The sequence below is a fragment of the Macaca nemestrina genome, chromosome 7, assembly GCF_043159975.1.
Source record: "Macaca nemestrina isolate mMacNem1 chromosome 7, mMacNem.hap1, whole genome shotgun sequence".
In the NCBI taxonomy this organism is placed as follows: domain Eukaryota; kingdom Metazoa; phylum Chordata; class Mammalia; order Primates; family Cercopithecidae; genus Macaca; species Macaca nemestrina.
Window position 1 is genome coordinate 53,062,356 of NC_092131.1, and position 21,504 is coordinate 53,083,859.

The 21,504-nt window shown below is 38.8% G+C and overlaps 2 protein-coding genes across 4 annotated transcripts in view; both read left to right on the plus strand.

Annotated features, from left to right (window-relative positions):
• The window catches only part of LOC105481788 (WD repeat and HMG-box DNA binding protein 1), an 85,688-nt gene that overhangs the window by 26,864 nt on the left and 37,320 nt on the right, over window positions 1-21,504 (plus strand). For 2 of the 3 annotated variants that reach the window (XM_011741522.3, XM_011741523.3), the window contains exons 8-15: window positions 103-195; window positions 1,794-1,900; window positions 2,138-2,279; window positions 7,243-7,450; window positions 12,455-12,642; window positions 14,941-15,125; window positions 16,749-16,990; window positions 19,271-19,408. In XM_011741522.3, coding sequence (XP_011739824.1) covers window positions 103-195; window positions 1,794-1,900; window positions 2,138-2,279; window positions 7,243-7,450; window positions 12,455-12,642; window positions 14,941-15,125; window positions 16,749-16,990; window positions 19,271-19,408 — 1,303 coding nt within the window. The remainder of the gene's footprint in view (window positions 1-102; window positions 196-1,793; window positions 1,901-2,137; window positions 2,280-7,242; window positions 7,451-12,454; window positions 12,643-14,940; window positions 15,126-16,748; window positions 16,991-19,270; window positions 19,409-21,504) is intronic. The other variant, XM_011741524.3, reaches the window with a different exon arrangement.
• Window positions 746-1,780, plus strand: LOC112426672 (large ribosomal subunit protein eL31-like). Its single transcript, XM_071100153.1, has one exon. It carries the CDS (start codon window positions 1,166-1,168, stop codon window positions 1,577-1,579), a length of 414 nt encoding a protein of 137 aa, XP_070956254.1. The 5' UTR covers window positions 746-1,165; the 3' UTR covers window positions 1,580-1,780.

A 21,504-nucleotide genomic window follows, 5' to 3' on the forward strand; every position in this document is an offset into this window, starting at 1 on the left:
TTTATGTCTTGTAAATTTATCTGAATGAATTTTGTGTCTTTTTCCGTCTTCAAGTTCAGTTTAATGTAAACTTTTGTTTAAGTTGTTTATCTTTTCTAATAGTTACTGGCAATTCCTGTGGAAAAATCTGTTAAGCTATATAGAAGAGAAACTTGGAGTCATCAATTTGATCTTTCAGATAATTTCATCTCTCAGGTAGGTTTTATAAAGTGACACTTTCAGTGGGCTATAAGGAGCAATTAATGCATAGTTTGCCTGAATACAGTTGCAGTTAAATATTATTGAATTGGAAAACAACTCCTGGCTGTTGTATGTGGTCCATCTTCTAACAACTCATCCTTTCTTCATTTAATCATAACTGGATACGAAATAGGTCTTTATTATAAGAAGTCAAATTTAACCCTTGCATCGTATTTGCACAAGTTATTCTAAAGCTATCAGTAGTTAGCCTTTATTGTTAAGTAAGTTTCACTGAGACTTGTGATCATGGACTCTGAAATTTTAGAGCAAGAAAGGTTGTTGGTCTGTTTTCTCTTTCTTTTACATGCACAGATATTTACAGTTAAGGAAATGTAAGCCCAGTAGGTCATCAATGGCTTATTAAAGTTCACTTACTAGTTTTCTTCATCTTGGTTGTGAATGCTAAGAGAATGTCTTGAATTGTCTCTCTAGGATAATAACATTTTTTAGGTTTTAGGTTTTGCTTTGAAACTTGTGCCAGTGGCTGGACACAGTGGCTCATGCCTGTAATCCCAGCACTTTGAGAGACTGAGGCAGGAGGATTGCTTGAGGCCAGGAATCCGAAACCAACCTGGGCAACAAAACAAGACTCCATTTCTACAAAAAAATACTAAAAAATTAGCCAGGTGTAGTGGTGCATGCCTGTAGTCCTAGCTACCTGGGAGGCCGAGGCAGGAGGGTCACTTGAGCTTCAAGAGTTGGAAGTTGCAGTGAATAATGATGGTGCCACTGCCACTGCACTGCAGCCTCAGTGACAGAGCAAGATCCTGACTCTAAAAATAAAATAAAATTGTTCCAGTATAACTTTTTCATGATAAAGTAATAGCTGATAGTGATACTTGAATATTATTGAAAAATAAGGTTAGAAAATAAGCAAACTCTACAATACCTCGCGGCTCTTCCTTTCCAACTTGGACCCGGCAGAATGGCTCCCGCAAGGAAGGGTGGCAAGAAGGAAAAGGGCCGTTCTGCCATCAACGAGATGGTGACCCGAGAATACACCATCAGCATTCACAAGCGCATCCATGGAGTGGTTTTCAAGAAGCGTGCCCCTCGGGCACTCAAAGAGATTCGGAAATTTGCCATGAAGGAGATGGGAACTCCAGATGTGCGCATTGATACTAGGCTCAACAAAGCTGTCTGGGCCAGAGGAATAAGGAATGTCCCATACCGAATCCCTGTGCGGCTGTCCAGAAAACGTAATGAAGATGAAGATTCACCAAATAAGCTCTATACTTTGGTTACCTATGTACCTGTTACCACTTTCAAAAATCTACAGACAGTCAGTGTGGATGAGAAACTGATCGCTGATCGTCAAATACATCAAATAAAGTTATAAAATTGAAAAAAAAAAAAGCAAACTTTGTCTTGTCATTTGTGTATCAAATATAATTAGAAATAATATAGAACAGGGATATAAACATTTGAATTTGGTTGATTGCTCTCCAAATTCTTGAAAAAAAAAATGTAAAGAAAATTGAATTTGGTAATAAAATGAGTATTTAGTTTGAAATTTTACAAAATCATTATTTATTGACTGTTTTTCTTTACAGACCCTCAATATAGTAACCTGGTCTCCCTGTGGGCAATATTTAGCTGCAGGTAGTATTAATGGTCTAATTATAGTTTGGAATGTGGAAACCAAAGACTGCATGGAAAGGTATGATTTAGTATATCTTTTGTCTCTTCTTTGCTCATCTTTATTAGTTTTGTATTTGTTTTATTTCGAAACATTTCAAATTTGCCATCAGATTGTCAGAATGAAAATATAATTAAATTTATATTATTTATAAATTATTGTCAAAAGTCATTTAATCTTTACTAAAATTTACCTAAAGAAATGTACAGTTTATATTTTTCTTGACAGTATTTTTAGAAACTACTTTTTAATTTTTAGGGTGAAACATGAGAAAGGTTATGCAATTTGTGGTCTGGCATGGCATCCTACTTGTGGTCGAATATCATATACTGATGCAGAAGGAAATCTAGGGCTTCTAGAGAATGTTTGTGACCCCAGTGGAAAGACATCAAGCAGTAAGGTAAAAAGAAGTATGGTACAACGGTTTCTCCAAAATGTTTCTGTGATCATATGGATTTGGAAGACACCACAAACTGCCTTATTTTCTTGGAAAATTACTTTTCATGTTACTATAGTAGATTCTGAGTAGTAATCTACAGTAAGAAAACTTCTTACTTGTTCAACCCGATGTCTCCCAAGTGTATTTTACTAAGAAACTTTTTTCTCTGTATATAATGCCTTTCCAAGGAATACCTTTCATTAAATACTATTTTGTATCAGATCTCAGTTTGGCCTGCAAACTATATCTACTCTGAATTAGCCTTAACTCTTAGAACTACTCATACACCTCCTGTGCTTAGCCAAACAGCTTTACTGAGCAACTTTAAACAGGCACCTTGTTTTATACCTTCTTGCTTTTGTTCATTATTCACCCTGCCTAGTAGATGTATCTATTTATATTCAAGTCTTAGTTTAGACTTCTGATTACAGATTGCAGACTTAATACATGCCTTTATATCTGTCCCTCCTGGAACTCCCACAAAGACTATTCTAAAGGCATTTTTTTGAATGCATAATCCCATAAGGTTTAAGAAGACAGTTGAAGGGATGATTATAAAAATAATTTTGAGCCCTGCTGCAGTGGCTCACACCTGTAATCTCAACACTTTGGGAGGATATCTTGAGCCCAGGAGTTTGAGATCAGCCTGGGCAACATGGTGGGACCCCATCTCTACAAAAAATAAAAATTAGGCAAGTATGGTGGTGTGTGCTTGTAGTCTTATGCTCCTACTCAGGAGGCTGAGGTGGGAGGATCACTAGAGCTTAGGAGGTTGAGGCTACAGCAAGCTATGATTATGCCTCCGCACTCCAGCCTGGATGGCAGTGAGACCCCATCTAAAAAATAAAAATTAAAAAAGGGAGGCTAGAGAATAGAAGGATGATTGGAAACTCACTTCAACTTCTCAAAAAGTTGAATTCTAAAACTAGTTTCTGGAAGCTGAGGTGCTACTCAGTTTGCCTCACTGAATCCCCAGAGATTCAGAATTTGGTAGCACTAGGTACTTCTAAAAGTGGGGCCGAAAACAGGAGAGGTGATTTAATAAACAAGTAGAGTCCTCTAGTTTCAACATATGTGTTCAAAGCTGAGTACCTGCCCTCCCCTGTCTTCACATGCATTCTGGCAGAATGTTGGAGATTTGTTTTTTTAGAAAAGATGAAATAGACTGTCCTTGGTCTAGGGACACTGGTTACAGTTGAATGGTCTTGGGTAAGGGGGAAATACTGTACTGAAAACAGAGGATTAAATGAAAGATTAGATACTTGAGTGTTGAAATGACCATCTCAGTTCTACTAGGTTCTCAGAACATTGTCAGCCAGCGTTATGCGTTTCAGGCAGGAGATTGGGAAAATCATCTTTGGCAAATTTGTCTAAGAGAAAAGATGTAAAGAGAGAGTTTAACTCCAGGGAAAACAAAAAGTTGTAAAAGAAAGGACAAGTGATCATAGTATACTATATCTGTTAAAAGATAGGAATAATGCCAGCCACTTGGGGTTATTGGGAGGATTAAGTGAATTACATATAGTTAGAACAGTGTCTAGCACACTTCATAAGTTTGACGTACTTTAAAAGTGTTGGCTATTATTTTTATTCAGCTATGAATAACATTTGCATGAGCTTACTAACCTAAATACTGTATATTGATTGAACCACAAGGAGGATGTATCTATCTATATTGGGAGAATTGGGGTCGGAGAATAGTGTACATGCAAGCATGGCAGTTGGGGTGGTTATGAAAGGGTACCAAATCCTCATCTTCCATAGATAGAAGTTAATAGGATCTATTAAACACAGTGATTAAAAGTGAAAAAAAGGCCGGGCGCGGTGGCTCAAGCCTGTAATCCCAGCACTTTGGGAGGCCGAGGCGGGCGGATCACAAGGTCAGGAGATCGAGACCACAGTGAAACCCCGTCTCTACTAAAAATACAAAAAATTAGCCGGGCGCGGTGGCGGGCGCCTGTAGTCCTAGCTACTCAGGAGGCTGAGGCAGGAGAATGGCGTGAACCCAGGAGGCGGAGCTTGCAGTGAGCCGAGATCGCAACACTGCACTCCAGCCTGGGCAACAGAGCAAGACTGCCTCTCAAAAAAAAAAAAAAAAAAAAAAAAAATTCTGCTAGAATATGATTTACAGGTATGGAAGAAGTAGCAAAGAAACAACTAAAAGAGCTGGAAAGATTTATTCTGTAGAGAAGTAAGTTGGGGCTGTGGAGAGGGCTATTTTCATGGCACACCTTGTAAAACTTTTCAACTAATATATATGTATGTGTAACATTGGTAAACACAAAAAGTGAATTCAGAAAAAAATTCTTGGCTGGGCGCGGTAGCTCATAGCTGCAATCCCAGCACTTTGGGAGGCCGAGGCCGGTGGATCATCTGAGGTCAGGAGTTCAAGACCAGCCTGGCCAACATGACGAAACCCCAACTCTACTGAAAATACAAAAATTAGCTGGGATAATTTCACACCTGTGAACATTTTATTGCCTTCATCATAAATATGAGGCACAGTTCCCTATTAAAAAAATTTTGTTTCTTTGAGACAGAGTCTCCTCTGTTGCCTAGGCTGGAGTGCGATGGCGGCTCCCTGCAACCTCCACCTCCTGGGTTCAAGCGATTCTCCTGCCTCAGCCTCCCAAGTAGGTAGGATAACAGGCACCTGCCACCACGCCCGGCTAATTTTTTGTATTTTTAGTAGAGATGGGGTTTCACCATGTTGGCCAGGCTGTTCTTAAATTCCTGACCTCAGGTGATCCACTTACCTCAGCCTCCCAAAGTGCTACGATTATAGGCATGGGCCACTACGCCTGACCTCCCCGTTTGTTTTTTTTTTTTGAGAAGGAGTCTGGCTCTGTCGCCCGGGCTGGAGTACAGTGGGCGAATCTCAGCTCACTGCAAGCTCCGCCTTCCGGGTTTACGCCATTCTCCTGCCTCAGCCTCCCAAGTAGCTGGGAACACAGACGCCCGCCACCTCGCCCGGCTAGTTTTTTGTATTTTTTAGTAGAGACGGGGTTTCACCGTGTTAGCCAGGATGGTCTCGATCTCCTGACCTCGTGATCCACCCGTCTCGGCCTCCCAAAGTGCTGGGATTACAGGCTTGAGCCACCGCGCCCGGCCTCCTCCCCGTTTTTTTAATAAGAAAATCTAAAAACAGTTTTTTACCAACTTGAGTACGTAAACTTTTAGGATTATAAATGGATTGGTTAAATATCTTCTTATAGCACTTAGTTATTAATTTACTCATATGAAGTATTTTTCAATTTATGGATTTAGAAATACTTTTCATCTCATTTTATTAAACATCAGTTTTCAGAGCACAATTATGTTTACTTCCATTTAAAAGGTTTATGACGGTCTGGGTATGGTGGATCACGCCTATAATTCCAGCACTTTTGGAGGCCGAGGTGGATTTATCACCTGAGGTCAGGAGTTCAAGAATAGCCTGGCGAACATAGTGAAACCCTATCTCTACAGAAAATACAAAGCTTAGCCAGGTGTGGTTGTGTAGGCCTGTAACCCTAGATACTCAGGAGGCGGAGGCAGGAGAATCACTTGAACCTGGGAGATGGAATTTGCAGTTAGCCAAGATCATGCCACTGCACTCCAGCCTGGGTGACAAAGTGAGACTCTGTGTCAAAAAAGAAAAAAAAGGCCGGGCGTAGTGGCTCATGCCCGCAATCCCAGCACTTTGGGAAGCCAAGACGGGCGGATCACAAGGACAAGAGATCGAGACCATCCTGGCCAACATGGTGAAAACCCATCTCTACTAAAAATACAAAAATTAGCTGGACGTGGTGGCGCGCGCCTGTAGTCCCAGCTACTTGGGAAACTGAAGCAGGAGAATAGCTTGAACCCAGGAGGCGGAGGTTGCAGTGAGCCAAGATCGTACCACTACACTCCAGCCTGGCAACAGAGCGAGGCTCCACTCTGTCAATAAATAAATAAATATATGAATGAAAATAAAAGGTTTATGATGTAATATTTTTTAATCTGTTAATGGTGTTCTTATTAGACTTTTATACCAAACTATAAATTTCCTTTGGCTTAACATTTGTACAGTTTTTATTCATCCTATAGGAGTAACTTGAGATCTTTCCAGTGTATCTGCTTACCATTTCACTTTTTAAAGTGATCTAAAAATTTGTTTATTTTGAGACAGGGTCTCACTCTGTCACTCATGCTGGAGTGCAGTGGTGAGATCATGGCTCACTGTAGCCTCGACCTTCCAGGCTCAGGTGATCCTCCCACCTCAGCCTCCCAGGTAGCTGGGACTGTAGACCCATGCCACCATGCCTGGCTAATTTTTTGTGGAGATGAGATTTCATCATGTTGTCCAGGCTGGTCTTGGATTCCTGGGCTCAAGCCATCCACGTGCTTCGGCTTCCCAAAGTTCTGAGATTACAGGTGTGAATCACCATGCCGGGGCTTTATGTAGAATTTCTTTGCCTTCTTTGTTTTTCTATTGGTTCTATCACTTTATTTTTATAAGTATCAAAACAGTAACTTTAACTGAGATAATATAAAGAAAATGTATCTTATGCAGTATCTTGTTCAAAATAAAAGTAAATGAGAGCATGTCTTACAATATGAGAGACTTTATAGGAACTTTATCATATTAATGTGACTTTGCTGGGAAATGACTTCTGAGGAATAAAATCTTATTTTATATTTTGGCATATACCATATTTGTTTACATGTCAGTCCCTATACTCCTATCCCATCCCCAGACTATAAGGCATTTGAAATAAGAACTGGGTCTTATCGTGTAAATATAAATGCAATTCTTATAAATACATTTACTAATTATTCTTATCTGTTCAGTGAGTTTGCTACTTGGTAGAATTTATAGGTGCATATTAAAAGATTACCTTTTTAGTAATTGAGTTTTTCTAAATCATTCACTTTTATAATTTGTATTAATTTGTTCAAGGTATCTAGCAGAGTGGAAAAGGATTACAATGATCTTTTTGATGGTGATGATATGAGTAATACTGGTGATTTTCTAAATGACAATGCAGTCGAGATCCCTTCTTTTTCAAAAGGGATTATAAATGATGATGAAGATGATGACCTCATGATGGCTTCAGGTCGTCTTAGACAACGAAGTCACATCCTAGAAGATGATGAAAACTCAGTTGGTAAGAATTTGACTTTGTGCATGTGATTATCCTGTTGATTAATGTTTTGGATTTTTTATTAACACTGTTAAAGTCATTATTGAATTTGTAGAATGTAGCTAAAATGGTGCTTAGAGGAAACTTTATAGCATTAGGACTTTGTTTAAAAAGGTTTCAAATCTATAATCTAAGCTTCTGTTGTGGCAGACTAGAAAAAGAGAAAACTAAACCCCAAGCAAATAGAAGGAAGGAAATAATGCAGAGCAAAATTCAACAAAATTGACAACAGAAAAAGACAACAAACTATAGAGAAAGTCAATGAGACCAAAAGCTGGTTCTTTGAGAAGATCAATAAGGCTGGGCATGGTGGCTCATGCCTATAATCCCAGCACTTTGGGAGGCTGAAATGGGCAGATCACTTGAGGTTAGGAGTTCAAGACCAGCCTGGCCAACATGGTAAAACCCTGTCTCTACAAAAATACAAAAATTAGCTGGGTGTGGTGATGCATGCCTGTAATCCCAGCTACTCAGGAGACTGAGGCAAGAGGCTCACTTGAACCCAGGAAGCGGAGGTTGCAGTGAGCTGAGATCGCGTCACTGCATGCCCTCCTGGGCAACAGAGCAAGACTCCATCTCAAAAGAAAAGATCAATAAAATTAATAAATATCTATCGTGGTTGATCAGTAAAGAGAAGACACAAATTACTAACATAGAGAATGAAAGAGGGGTGGGCCATCACTATAGATCTGTAGATTTGTGCTATCTAATATGTAGTAGCCACTAGCCACATGTAGCTGTTGAGCACTTGAAATGTGGTTAGTTCAAATTGAGATATGTTATGAGTGCAACCAGACTTTTTTTTTTTTTTTTTTTTTTTTTTGAGGCGGAATCTCTCTCTGTCACCCAGACTGGAGTGCAGTGGTGTGATTTTGGCTCACTGCAACCTCTGCCTCCGGGATTCAAGTGATTCTCATGCCTCAGCCTCCTGACTAGCTGGGATTATAGGCACACGCCAACATACCTGGCTAATTTTTGTATTTTTAGTAGAGATGGGGTTTTACCATGGAGTGCAGCCAGATTTTGAAGACAATATGAAAAAAAGAATGTAAAACTCCTGGAAAATTTTGTATACATAGTACATGTCGAAATGATAATATATATTTTAAATGCACTATATTATTAAAATTATGGCTGTTTTCTTTTACTTTTTAAACATAGCTATTAGAAAATTTAAAATTACAGCTGTAATTCACATTATTTGTCTGTATGGCAGCGCTACTATTAATATCAAAGGCATAATGGAAATATTATGAATAACTATGCCCATAAATTTAACAACTTAAATGAAATGGACGAATTTTCTGAAAGACACAAACTACCTCGCTAACTCAAGAAGTAATAGATAACCTGAATAGTATTGTATTGTTAAAGAAATTGAGATGGTAATTTAAAATCTTTGAATAGAGTGCTTATTGTAACAACTCACATGCTAAAATAACACTTGAACATTATCAAGTAAAATGCCAATGTGCAGTGCTATGTTGTGCTGTTTAAAGTCATATAGAGTTTATAGAACAACAGTCCTCAAATGTTTTGGTCTCAGTAGCCTTTATACTCTAAAAAATTTTGAGGACCCTTCAGAGAGCATTTATTTATATAGAGTTATGTCTATTGTCATTTACATATTAGAAATTAAAATTCAGAAATTTAAAAATATTTATTCACTTAAAAATAACAATAAACTCACGTAAACATGAATACTTTTTTATTAAGAACAAAAAAAATTTAGTGAGAAGAGTGGCATTGCAATCTTTGTAATGTCTGTCATAGAGGACAGCTGGATTCTCTCATCTTCTGGATTAAGTCTATTGCCATACATTGTTTTTGTTTCAAGTGTATGAAGAAAATTTGGCCTCACATAAATATGTAATATGAAAAGAGAGAAGTATTTTTTTTTTTTTTTTTGAGACGGAGTCTCGCTCTGCCGCCCAGGCTGGAGTGCAGTGGCCGGATCTCAGCTCACTGCAAGCTCCGCCTCCCGGGTTCACGCCATTCTCCTGCCTCAGCCTCCGGAGTAGCTGGGACTACAGGCGCCCGCCACCGCGCCCGGCTAGTTTTTTCTATTTTTTAGTAGAGACGGGGTTTCACCGTGTTAGCCAGGATGGTCTCGATCTCCTGACCTCGTGATCCGCCCATCTCGGCCTCCCACAGTGCTGGGATTACAGGCTTGAGCCACCGCGCCCGGCCGAGAGAAGTATTTTAAGAAATCTTTTAATAGCACATTCAACTAATTGTGGATATTCTTTGATGTTGCACCAAGACTCAGAAGATGATCATTTCCTAAAGATTACTTGCAAAGGTAATCTGAAAACTTCAGTGAACTCTTACGGCTCTATTATGTTAAAATTCATTGGTCTGGCTGGGAATGGTGGCTCACACCTGTAATCCCAGCACTTTGCGAGGCCCAGGCAGGAGGATTGCTTGAGGCCGGGAGTTCAAGACCAGCCAGGGCAACATAGTGAGACCTTCTTTCTAGAAAAAACTTTAAAAATTAGCCAGGTGTGGTAGTGTGTGCCTGTAGTCCCACCTACTTGGGAGGCTAAGGTAGGAGGATCTCTCGAGGCTGAGAGGTGAAGGCTGCAGTGAGCCATGATTGCAACAGTGAGCTCCAGGCAGGACAACAGAGCAAGACCCTGTCTCAGAAAAAAATAAAACAAAATAAAAAAATTCATTGATCTGACTTGAATGTTGAATGGATTTTTTAAAATCATGTTTAATTTTGTAACATATGAATTGATAATATTGGTTCACTGAAGTTTATAGATCTTTATTTTGACACTTTTTATTTAATATAAAGTATTTGTTTTTGTTTTTTATTATATGTTGTTTTTAATTAATTAATTTTTGTTTTTAGAGATAGCGTCTTGCTCTGTCACCTAGACTGGAGTGCAGTGGTATGCACCTCAGTATAACCTTGAACTCCTGGGCTCAAGCAGTTCTCCCACTCAGCCTTCTGGGTAGCTAGGACTACAGATGCATGCCACCATGCCCATCTAATTTTTTATTTTTTATAGAGATGGAATCTTGCTTTGTTGCCCAGGCTGGTCTTGAAATTCTGGCCTCAGGTGATCTTCCCTCCCCAGCCTCCAAAAGTGCTGGAATTACAAGCATGAGTCATAGCACCTGCCTATAAATTATATCTGCTAGTGTTGTTACCAATCTCATCAGCAGTTTCTAAGTATTAGAAAGTTGTGAAGCTCATAATGGCAAATAGAGGCTTTCCAATATCTTAATTTTTAATTGAAAGCTCAAATTTCTTTTTTTTATTTTTTGAGAGGGAGTCTTGCTCTGTCACCCAGGCTAGAAGGCAGTGGCGTGATCTCAGTTCACTGCAACCTCTGTCCCCTGGGTACAAGTGATTCTCCTGCCTCAACCTCCTGAGTAGCTGGGATTATAGGTGCCCGCCACCATGCCCGGCTAATTTTTGTATTTTAGTAAAGACAGGGTTTCACTATGTAGGTCAATCTGGTCTCAAACTCCTGACCTCAAATGATCCACTCTCCTTGGCCTCCCAAAGTGCTGGGATTACAGGCATGAGCCACTGTGCCCAGCTCTTTTTTTTTTTTTTTTTTGAGACAGAGTCTCCCGGGTTTAAGCGATTCTCATGTCTCAGCCTTCTGAGTAGCTGGGATTACAGGCATGTGCCACCATGCCTGGCTAATAATTTTTTTTTTTTTTTTTGAGACGGAGTCTCGCTGTGTCGCCCAGGCTGGAGTGCGGTGGCCGGATCTCAGCTCACTGCAAGCTCTGCCTCCCGGGTTTTTACGCCATTCTCCTGCCTCAGCCTCCCGAGTAGCCAGGACTACAGGCACCCGCCACCTCGCCCGGCTAGTTTTTTGTATTTTTTAGTAGAGACGGGGTTTCACCGTGTTAGCCAGGATGGTCTCGAACTCCTGACCTCGTGATCCGCCCGTCTCGGCCTCCCAAAGTGCTGGGATTACAGGCTTGAGCCACCGCGCCCGGCCTTTTTTTTTTTTTTTTTTAGACGGAGTCTCGCTCAGTCGCCCAGGCTGGAGTGCAGTGGCGCGATCTCTGCTCACTGCAAGCTCTGCCTCCCAGGTTCACGCCATCCTCCTGCCTCAGCCTCCCGAGTAGCTGGGAGTACAGGCGCCCACCGCCACACCCGGCTAATTTTTTGTATTTCTAGTAGAGACGGGGTTTCACCGTGTTAGCCAGGATGGTCTCGATCTCCTGACCACGTGATCTGCCCACCTCGGCCTCCCAAAGTGCTGGGATTACAGGCGTAAAATACAATTTTTGTATTTTTAGTAGAGACTAAAATACAAAATTTTATATTTGACCAGCCAGGCTGGTCAACATGAAACTCCCGACCTTAAGTGATCTGCCCGCCTCGGCCTCCCAAAGTGCTGGAATTACAGGTGTGAGCCACTGCGCCTGGCCTGAAAGCTCAAATGTTGTCATTGGCAACAAATCCTGCCAGTTATTTTTTCTTAATTGACAGGCTCACTTCATTCATTTCTGAGAAAATGTTTGCCAAAGATCCAATTCTGCATAACCATAGTTTATTTGGCATTTGTTTTTCAAGTAAAAGTAGTGTTCTGTGAAAAAAAATCACTTAGTTCAGCTTACAACTCAAATAATTGCATAAGTACTTTTTTAAGACAGCCATCACACTTCTCATTTTAGCACACAACTTTAAAAAAAAACTGTGTAAGTGTCAAGATTTAATAAAATTAATATTTTTACTGCAAGTGAGTAGCGGTTAACAATGCGGTAATGATTAATACAGTTAGGTGCCCCTGCCTTGATTGGTGTCAGGGCACTAGGAATTTTACCCACCATTGCTTTTGCACCATCACTGCATCTCTTTAACACAGTGAAAGAGGCAAATAGCATGTCAGTGTCATTGCATATGAATGAAAAAGTTACTAGATTCCATATGCTTTCCTTTTTACAAATCATTGGTATTCGTGATTCCCTTAATTATGATCCTTTGTGTTGTAGATATTTCAATGCTAAAAACTGGTTCTAGTCTTCTCAAAGAGGAGGAGGAAGATGGTCAGGAAGGCAGCATTCACAATCTACCACTTGTAACATCCCAAAGGCCATTTTATGATGGACCCATGCCAACTCCCAGGCAAAAGCCATTTCAGTCGGGTTCTACACCCTTGCATCTCACTCACAGATTCATGGTAAGCCTTGGATCTACACTTAACTTATTAGAAGGTTTTCAGCACTTTTTTCTTACTATAGGTAATTTTTTTGGATAAAACATATTTTTTAAAACTTTGATTAAGTAGCCTGGAGCACTTTGGTTGATTATAGTTTTGTGGTTAGTTTATTTTATGGTTAGTTCACAGTTTTAATCTTGTTTCAACCTTATTGAAAATGACGTTAAATAAAATTCTGCTTTCCAAAATGACATTAAATGAACATAAGTAAATATTACTATCTTGCACTGTTTCTTGGCAATACTTTCAAACCTTATTCTTCATAGTCATTGTTATATAGAAGATTATACTGACTCCAAAACTCTAGTAAGGAGGTGTTTTCTTAGAAGGCAACTAATAGTATATTAGAAGGTGGTAAGTACTATGGGGGAAAATATCTGCCCCTTTTCCTCACCCCACCACCCACCAGAATGTAAGCTACACAAAGATAAAGATTTTTGTTTTGTGTACTGATATGTTCTTAGGATTTGGAACAAGGTATGATACAGTACACATTAAATATATATTTCATGAATAGACAAAATGAATATATTGGCTTTTTGCCTTAGGTTTGAGCTCTTTTTGTTTTGTTTTGTTTTTGAGATGGAGTCTCGCTCTGTTGCCCAGGCTGGAGTGCAGTGGTGCAATCTCGGCTCATTGCAAGCTCCGCCTCCCAGTTTCACACCATTCTCCTGCCTCAGCCTCCCGAGTAGCTGGGACTACAGGTGCCCGCCACCATGCCTGGCTAATTTTTGTATTTTTAGTAGAGATGAGGTTTCACCTTGTTCGCCAGATGGTCTCGATCTCCTGACCTTGTGATCCACCCGCCTTGGCCTCCCAAAGTGCTGGCATTACAGGCATGAGCCACCGCGCCTGGCCTGAGCTCTTAAAAAGTTTAGTATTTCTGGGCCGGGCGCGGTGGCTCAAGCCTGTAATCCCAGCACTTTGGGAGGCCGAGACGGGCGGATCACTAGGTCAGGAGATCGAGACCATCCTGGCTAACACGGTGAAACCCCGTCTCTACTAAAAAATACAAAAAACTAGCCGGGCGAGGTGGCGGGCGCCTGTAGTCCCAGCTACTCAGGAGGCTGAGACAGGAGAATGGCCCGAACCCGGGAGGCGGAGTTTGCAGTGAGCTGAGATCCGGCCACTGCACTCCAGCCTGGGCGACAGAGCGAGACTCCGTCTCAAAAAAAAAAAAAAAAAAGTTTAGTATTTCTGTGTTGGTTATATGATGTTTTCTACTCTGAGGATTTTGCCTTTTTAAAAGTATAGGCCTGGCATAAATTTTTATGTAAAGATTGAGGGTGGTGATTAATATTAATAAAACCTTTTATTGTTATCAGTAGTCATCAAGTGATAGGTCTTAATTTTTTTATTAGTGTCAATATTTTATTTATAGTTATATTAAATAAAATATTGGCACTAATTTTATTAGAAACTCTAGGGCCAAGTATGAGCCTATAATGGACATCAGTGCAAGATAAGATTTCCAAGTGGTATCAATTTATGTTGCCTCTGCCAGGCGTGGTGGCTCACGCCTGTAATCCCAGCACTTTGGGAGGCCAAGGTGGGCGAGTCACTTGAGGGTAGGAGTTGGAGACCAGCCTGGCCAACATGGTGAAACACCCTATCTCTATTAAAAAAAATACAGAAATTAGCTGGATGTGGTGGCACGCACTTGTAACTACAGCTACACAGGAGGCTGAGGGAGGAGAATCGCTTGAATCCAGGAGGCAGAGGTTGCAGTGAGTCGAGATCATGCCACTGCACTCCAGCTTGGGTGACAGCGAAACTCTGTCTCAAAAAAAAAAAAAAAATTATGTTTTCTTAAAATGTATATATTTATTTTATCATAGAATAACTAGTTAGAATAGGAAAAAAGTCTGTTGTTATTTGCATTCATATTTGTAAGAAAACTCAATTTTTGAAATGTTTCTTTTGAGGAATTTAATGGTTTGGTTGTTCAAAGACCAACTGTAATGTACTTTTAAAGGAACAGTCATGTAATTTATTTTTAAATATTATTAAATACTCCATTTGCTAATTAATAAGTATATATGTATTTTATTCTCATGAAGAAAATAATAAGTAATTGTAGCTCCGGTATTATGACTCCTGTCAGAAACTATTTAGAGATAGATGAGATGTAGTAGCTCCCAAAACCTAAATCTTAATACAGATTTAATTATAATATTTGTTAATTTGTACTACTGTGGCTTACTGATTCTAGGAGCTTCAGTTTTTCTCAGACTTATATTTAATCTTACCTGTTTGTAGGTGTGGAACTCTATTGGAATTATTCGCTGCTATAATGATGAGCAAGACAATGCCATAGATGTGGAGTTCCATGATTCCTCCATACACCATGCAACACACTTATCAAACACTTTGAATTATACAATAGCAGATCTTTCCCACGAAGCTATTTTGTTGGCATGTGAAAGCACTGATGAACTAGCAAGGTAAACTCAAGATTTTTAGGAAGAATTTGGCACTGTTAAACTGTTAGATAAAGTTGTTGAAATTAAAGACAAAAAGTTAATAAAACAAAATTTATTTTTTGTAGTATGAAATTTCAGAAGAGTTTGGTACAAACACCAGCACACCCAAAATACCTCAGAACATATGTCTGTTTTTGCCCTAATGGTTCCCTCATTACACGCTCTAACTACATAGCAAAATGACATGGCATGGTTAGTAATGCAAGAGATGGGATTTTTTTTACATTGTTAAGTGCTTTTTTTTTTTTGCTATTGTAAGAGTAATATACATACATTGTAGAAGAAAAAAAAAACAGTATACAGTATAGAAGTTTCAGAAAATGAAAGCTCCTCTCAGAATTCTACTCTCAGATATAACTGTTATTAACAATTTGATATGTATCCTTCCAGATTTCTTTCTATTTGAACCTCCCTTATTTTAATTTACTTTATTGAAATGTAATTTATTTACAATAAAATGCACCCATTTGATGAGTTCACAAAGGTGTATATACACATAACCCCTACCACAATCAAATATAGAATGTTCTTTATCACTTGAAAATGTTTTCTTATATCCCTTTGCAGTTGGTTCAACCCTAGCCTTGGCCAACTATTAGTCTAGATATTTGTCATTGTGTCTTTATCACCTGAAATTGTTTTCTTATATCCCTTTGCACTTAATTCAACCCTAGCCTTGGCCAACTGTTAATCTACATTTCTGTCACTATGGATTAGATTTAAAATCTCTCTTCGAGAAAGGAAAAAAAAAAAAAACCGGAAAAACAAACCAAAAAATGTACTAGTCACCCGTTTGCTTTTTCTACTTAATGTGTTTTGGATGTTTACATGTTTTGATAAGTAGGTAAGTAAATAAATAGGTAGATAGATGTCAAGAAAAAAATTATGATGGGAAAGCAATGGGTGCAGAATGTTTTTCTTTTTAAAAGAAAAGAAAATATTTTTTCAGCTTTTTGTTAATGAAGAGATTGCCCTCTCTTGATCCCTTCTTCAGCTGATTATAGTACTGATACACTTCATGGATTTTACTCTATCTTCTATGTGACTTGAAATTCGTATCCTTCAGGCTGGGCACGGTGTCTTATGCCTGTAATCCCAGCACTTTCGGAGGCCGAGGCAGACAGATGACCTGAAGTCAAGAGTTTGAGACCAGCCTGACTAACATGGTGAAACTGTGTCTCTACTAAAAATACAAAAATTAACCAGATGTGGTGGCACCCACCTGTAGTCCTAGCTATTTGGGAGGCTGAGGCAAGAGACAGGAGAATTGCTTAAACCCGGGAGTTGGAGGTTGCAGTGAGCAGAAATCATGCCATTGTACTCCAGCCTGAGTGACAGAGCAAAACTCCATTTCATATAATAATAACTTACATATATGTATGTGCAAAGAAAAAAGGCTGGAAAGATAATATATTTCATTTTAAGGGTATTTCATAATTACTTTTTTAAAGCAACTTCTTATGCCGTGTGTAATAGAAAGTAAACTATTTAGTTTTGTAGTTGAATATCATGATTACTTATTTTATATATATATCTCTCTCTCATATGAAAGTTTGATTGTTTTTGTCTTGTTTTAATTTTTAGCAAGCTTCACTGCCTGCACTTTAGTTCTTGGGATTCAAGCAAAGAGTGGATAATAGACTTGCCTCAGAATGAGGATATCGAAGCCATATGTCTCGGTCAAGGATGGGCTGCTGCCGCAACTAGTGCCCTGCTTCTTCGATTGTTTACTATTGGAGGGGTTCAGAAAGAGGTATTCAGCCTTGCTGGACCTGTGGTGTCAATGGCAGGACATGGAGAACAGCTTTTCATTGTTTATCACAGAGGTAGATTTTTTTCAGTCTTTTATGATTTTACTATGACTTGAAGTAAAATGGAAATCACTTGAGCTTTTTTGCGTTTTTGTTACTCTTTTTGTCTTGGATTATATACTTCCTTTTGAATCAGTGTGATCTTTACATGTAGAGAATTTTATTGTGTTTACTAGTATCAATAAAAATGAAAATGTTTTCTTAATAGAACTATATTATAGAGAGAATTCCAAGGTGGAATTTGGTTAATTACTTCCATGTCTAAATCTTACCATTTGGCAAGCACGACCAGAGAACTTTCAGCATTGAAATTCCATAAAAATAACTCCTAGTAGGAAGGGCCAAAAAACTCTGAATGTGACACTTTTTAAAAGCTGCTGCCTCCTTTTCCTCCCCTCTTGTCTTTCTTCAGTCCCCATCATTATGCTAAGACGGTCTTATCAAGGTAACTGATAATCTCTGTGCTTTTTAAAAAAATAATTCCATTGAAAATACCTTCTTCTCATGACTTCTGTGACATCATACTTTCAATGTTTTTCCTCACTGGCAACTCCCTTTTTACTTTTTTGTTGTCTCTACCTTTTAGCTGGAGTGTATCCCCTTTTTCTCTACTACTCTCTAGGTCAGGGGTCTTTCAGTCTTTTTGTCTGCTTTGCCACAGTAAGACATAGATTCATAGATTCTGGACCAGGTGTGGTGGCTCACACCTGTAATCTCAGCACTTTGGGAGGCCGAGACGGGAGGGTTACTTGAGCCCAGGAGTTCAAGACCAGCCTGGATAACAATAACAAGCCACTGTTTCTATTTTAAAAAGAAAAAAAAGAAGAAGAAAAGAAATATATTCTGTATAACTGTTCTATAAATATCTGCAAATGTAACTGAAATAAAAGTCTCATAGACAATGTTTACTCTTTGATTTCAGTTTAAATTTTTTTATTTCATTTTTTTAAATGCTAGTTGCAACTTAAACTTGATTCCATGACTCATAGGTCAAAAAAATGCAGTTTGAGAAACCACCCTGGGGAATTTTATCATAATCCATGGCTTTAAATACATCTCAGTGTCTATGACTTTTAAGTTGATAGCACCAACCCTACCCTCTCCTGTGTCTCCAGACTTACACATCCAGTTACCCACTTGAAATCTATTTAGAGTTTGGACAGACATTTCAGACTTAATTTACTCACAATAAAAAATGATTTTTTTCCTTCCAAACTTGCTTCTTACGTAGTTTCCCCATCTTAGTAAATGGCCTACTAGCAATCTAGTGGCTGAAGCCAAAAATCTGAAAATTATCTTTGATTCTTCTCTTTCCATTTCCCCTGCATCAACTCCAACGGTAAAATTATATCATCATGTCAGTTCTATGGAATAACACATTCTAAATTTGTCTCTTTTCATTTCTTCCGCTAATGCAACCTAGATGTCATCTCTTAGACTGTCATAGTAGTCTCCTAACTAGTCTTTTAGCTTCAATTCTTGCCTTCCACAGTCCATTCTCCACACAGCAGCCTAGGTAATCTTTTAAAAACATAGATCATGCTCCTCTTCTCAAATCTCTCTGACTTTCCTTCACTTTTAGAATCAAACTCAAACTTCTGATAGCTGTCAAGGTGATCTACTGATCCCGTATAATCTGACCTTTGCCTGCCTCTTCAACCTCATGTCTTACCATTGTTTCTCATTACCATGTTCTGGCCATACTGCCTCTTTGTGTTCTTTGAGCCCTCTATTCTTCCTGCCTTAGGACTTTGCATTAGCTGTTCCCTCCATCCACTTTCATGTTCCTTCCCTAATGTTTGCATGGCAGGCTCCAGCTTGCAGTTCATGTCTTAACTTAAACTTTACTTTCTGAGAGGCCACTTCTGACTAACCAGTCTAACAAACCACTCTGACATTCTGTATCACATTATTTTAACTTTTTGATAACTTTTTTTGTTCATTTTGTGTTTTTTAATTTGTCTTCTACCTGAAATTTGAATTTAATGAGAGCAGTGACTTTGTTTATTGCTGTAGCTCTAGGATCTAGGCCAATGCTGGCATGTAGTAAGCTTTCTGTAAATATTTCTTGAGTGAATAAATGCCCACTTATAAGGACTTTATCTGAATAGTCCGTGTAACATCTTACTCTGTTTCTAATACCTGAATGATGCCTCAGTTAGATGGGTTATTCATAAAAAGTAGCGCTAGTCAGTCTAGTAATTTACCACAAAATCAATTCACAGAAAATAATGTAGACTGCATTATAGTTGGATAACCTTTAATGCCTGATTTATATTTACATTTTCTCATTAGGTACAGGATTTGATGGGGATCAGTGCCTTGGAGTTCAACTGCTAGAGCTGGGGAAAAAGAAAAAACAAATTGTGCATGGTGACCCTCTTCCTCTTACAAGGAAATCCTACCTTGCATGGATTGGGTTTTCAGCTGAAGGCAAGATAAATTTGTTTAAAAAAAACAAGTATAATAGAAAGTGTTAAGATATTCTTCAAGAAGAAAATTATTTCATTGTTTTATTCCTAACTAATTTCTTTAAAGATAAATTATCGCTATTTTATATTTTAAATTTCTATTTTAATATGTTGGCAGAATTGGGAACTGCAGTCTTTAGGCAAGGTAGCCATTATTTTATGTACTAGATCTTGCTTTTATTTTTATGTTCTTTTGCGAGAGGGTCTGGCTCTGTTGTCCAGGCTGGAGTGCAGTAGAATGATCTCAGCTCACTGCAACCTCCACCTCCTGGGCTCAAGCCATCTTCCTACCTCAGCCTCCTTAGTAGCTGGGACTTCAGGTGTATGCCACCATGCCCAGCTAATTTTTGTATTTTTTGTAGAGATAGGGTTTTGCCATGTTGTCCAGGCTGGTCTCAAACTCCTAGGCTCAAGTGATCCTCCCACCTTGGCCTCCTAAAGTGCTGGGATTACAGGCGTGAGGAACTGCACCCGGCTAAGATCTCTCTTCATGAGAATTCTCATTAGAAAACTTACAAAGAGGAAAATATATTTTTCTGAAAGTTTATTAAATAGCAAGGAGGTGATACAAATCAATAATAAATTGTGTCTTTTCCAGCAGATCATACACAAAACAGAATTTTCTAGAACTTCACTGTTTATTACAATAACATGTATGTCTATTGAGCACTTGAAATATGGCTGAGATGTGCTTGTATGTATAAAATACTCTCTGGATTTTGAAGACTTACCATGAAAAAAATATAAAAATCAACAATTTTTTAACATTGATTACCTGTTAAATGATAATATTTGAGATACCTTCAATGAAATAAAATGTATTATTAACATTAATTTCACCTTTTTTCTTTAAAAAAATTTTTTTTTTGGCTGGGCATGATGGCTCATGCCTACAATCCCAGCACTCTGGGAGGCCGAGGCAGCAGGATCACTTGAGCCCAGGAGTTCAAGACCAGACTGGACAATATACTGAGATCCCATCTCTATTTAAATATATATATATATATCTATATTTTTTTTTTTTAAGGAATAAATTAGGAGTCTTGCTCTGTTGCCCAGGCTGGAGTGCAATGATGCAATATCAGCTTACTGCAACCTCTGCCTCCTGGGTTCAAGCAGTTCTCCTGCCTCAGCCTTCTGAGTAGCTGGGATTATAGGCTTGCATCACCACACCCGGCTAATTTTTGTATTTTTAATAGAGACAGGGTTTCACCATGCTGGCCAGGCTGGTCTTGAACTCCTGACCTCAGGTGATCCACCTGCCTTGACTTCCTAAAGTGCTAGGATTACAGGCATGAGCCACTACCCCCAGCCTAAATTTTTTCATTTAATTTTTTTGTTGTTCAGATACATGGTATGTAGCCATTTTTCTTTTTTAATGTGGCACTAGGAAATTAAAAATTACACTTTTGGCTCACATGATATTTATTTTGGATAAGTGCTATTTTAGACCAAATTCTAGAGGCTTATGACAGATGATCTGAAACACACCGAGGAGTACCTTATTTTATTTGTTTTTGTGTTTGCATTTTTTTCTATGCAGAGTCTCACTCTGTCACCCAGGCTGGACTGCAGTGATGCGATCTCAGATCACTACAACCTCTGTCTTCTGGGTTCAAGTGATTCTCATGCCTCAGCCTCCCAAGTAGCTGTGACTACAGGCACGTGCCACCACGCCTGGCTAATTTTGTATTTTTAGTAGAGATGGGATTTCAACATGTTGGCTAGGCTGGTTTTGAACTCCTGGCCTGAGGTGATCCACCTGCCTTGGCCTCTCAAAGTGCTGGGATTACAGGAGTGAGCCACTGCACCTGGCCCAGGAGTACCTTATTTTAAACCACCAGTCAACTCTATCTCATGGGGACTTAAGTATTTCTCTTTTTGGAGATATTCATTCTTCATTTACATTGCTGGAAACTCCACTTTCTGTTTAAAATATCAACCATTTCTAGATGTGTTTTCTGTTTTGATGTTAGTCACTCAGGCTTTAATAATATGAACCATTGATAACTTCCATTTGTATAGATTTTTTTCTCCCAAGTACCAATTAGATCCAGA

Excerpts from the sequence above, each read along its gene's own strand:
- LOC112426672 (XM_071100153.1), top strand. The coding sequence starts at position 1,166 with ATGGCTCCCGCAAGGAAGGGTGGCAAGAAGGAAAAGGGCCGTTCTGCC.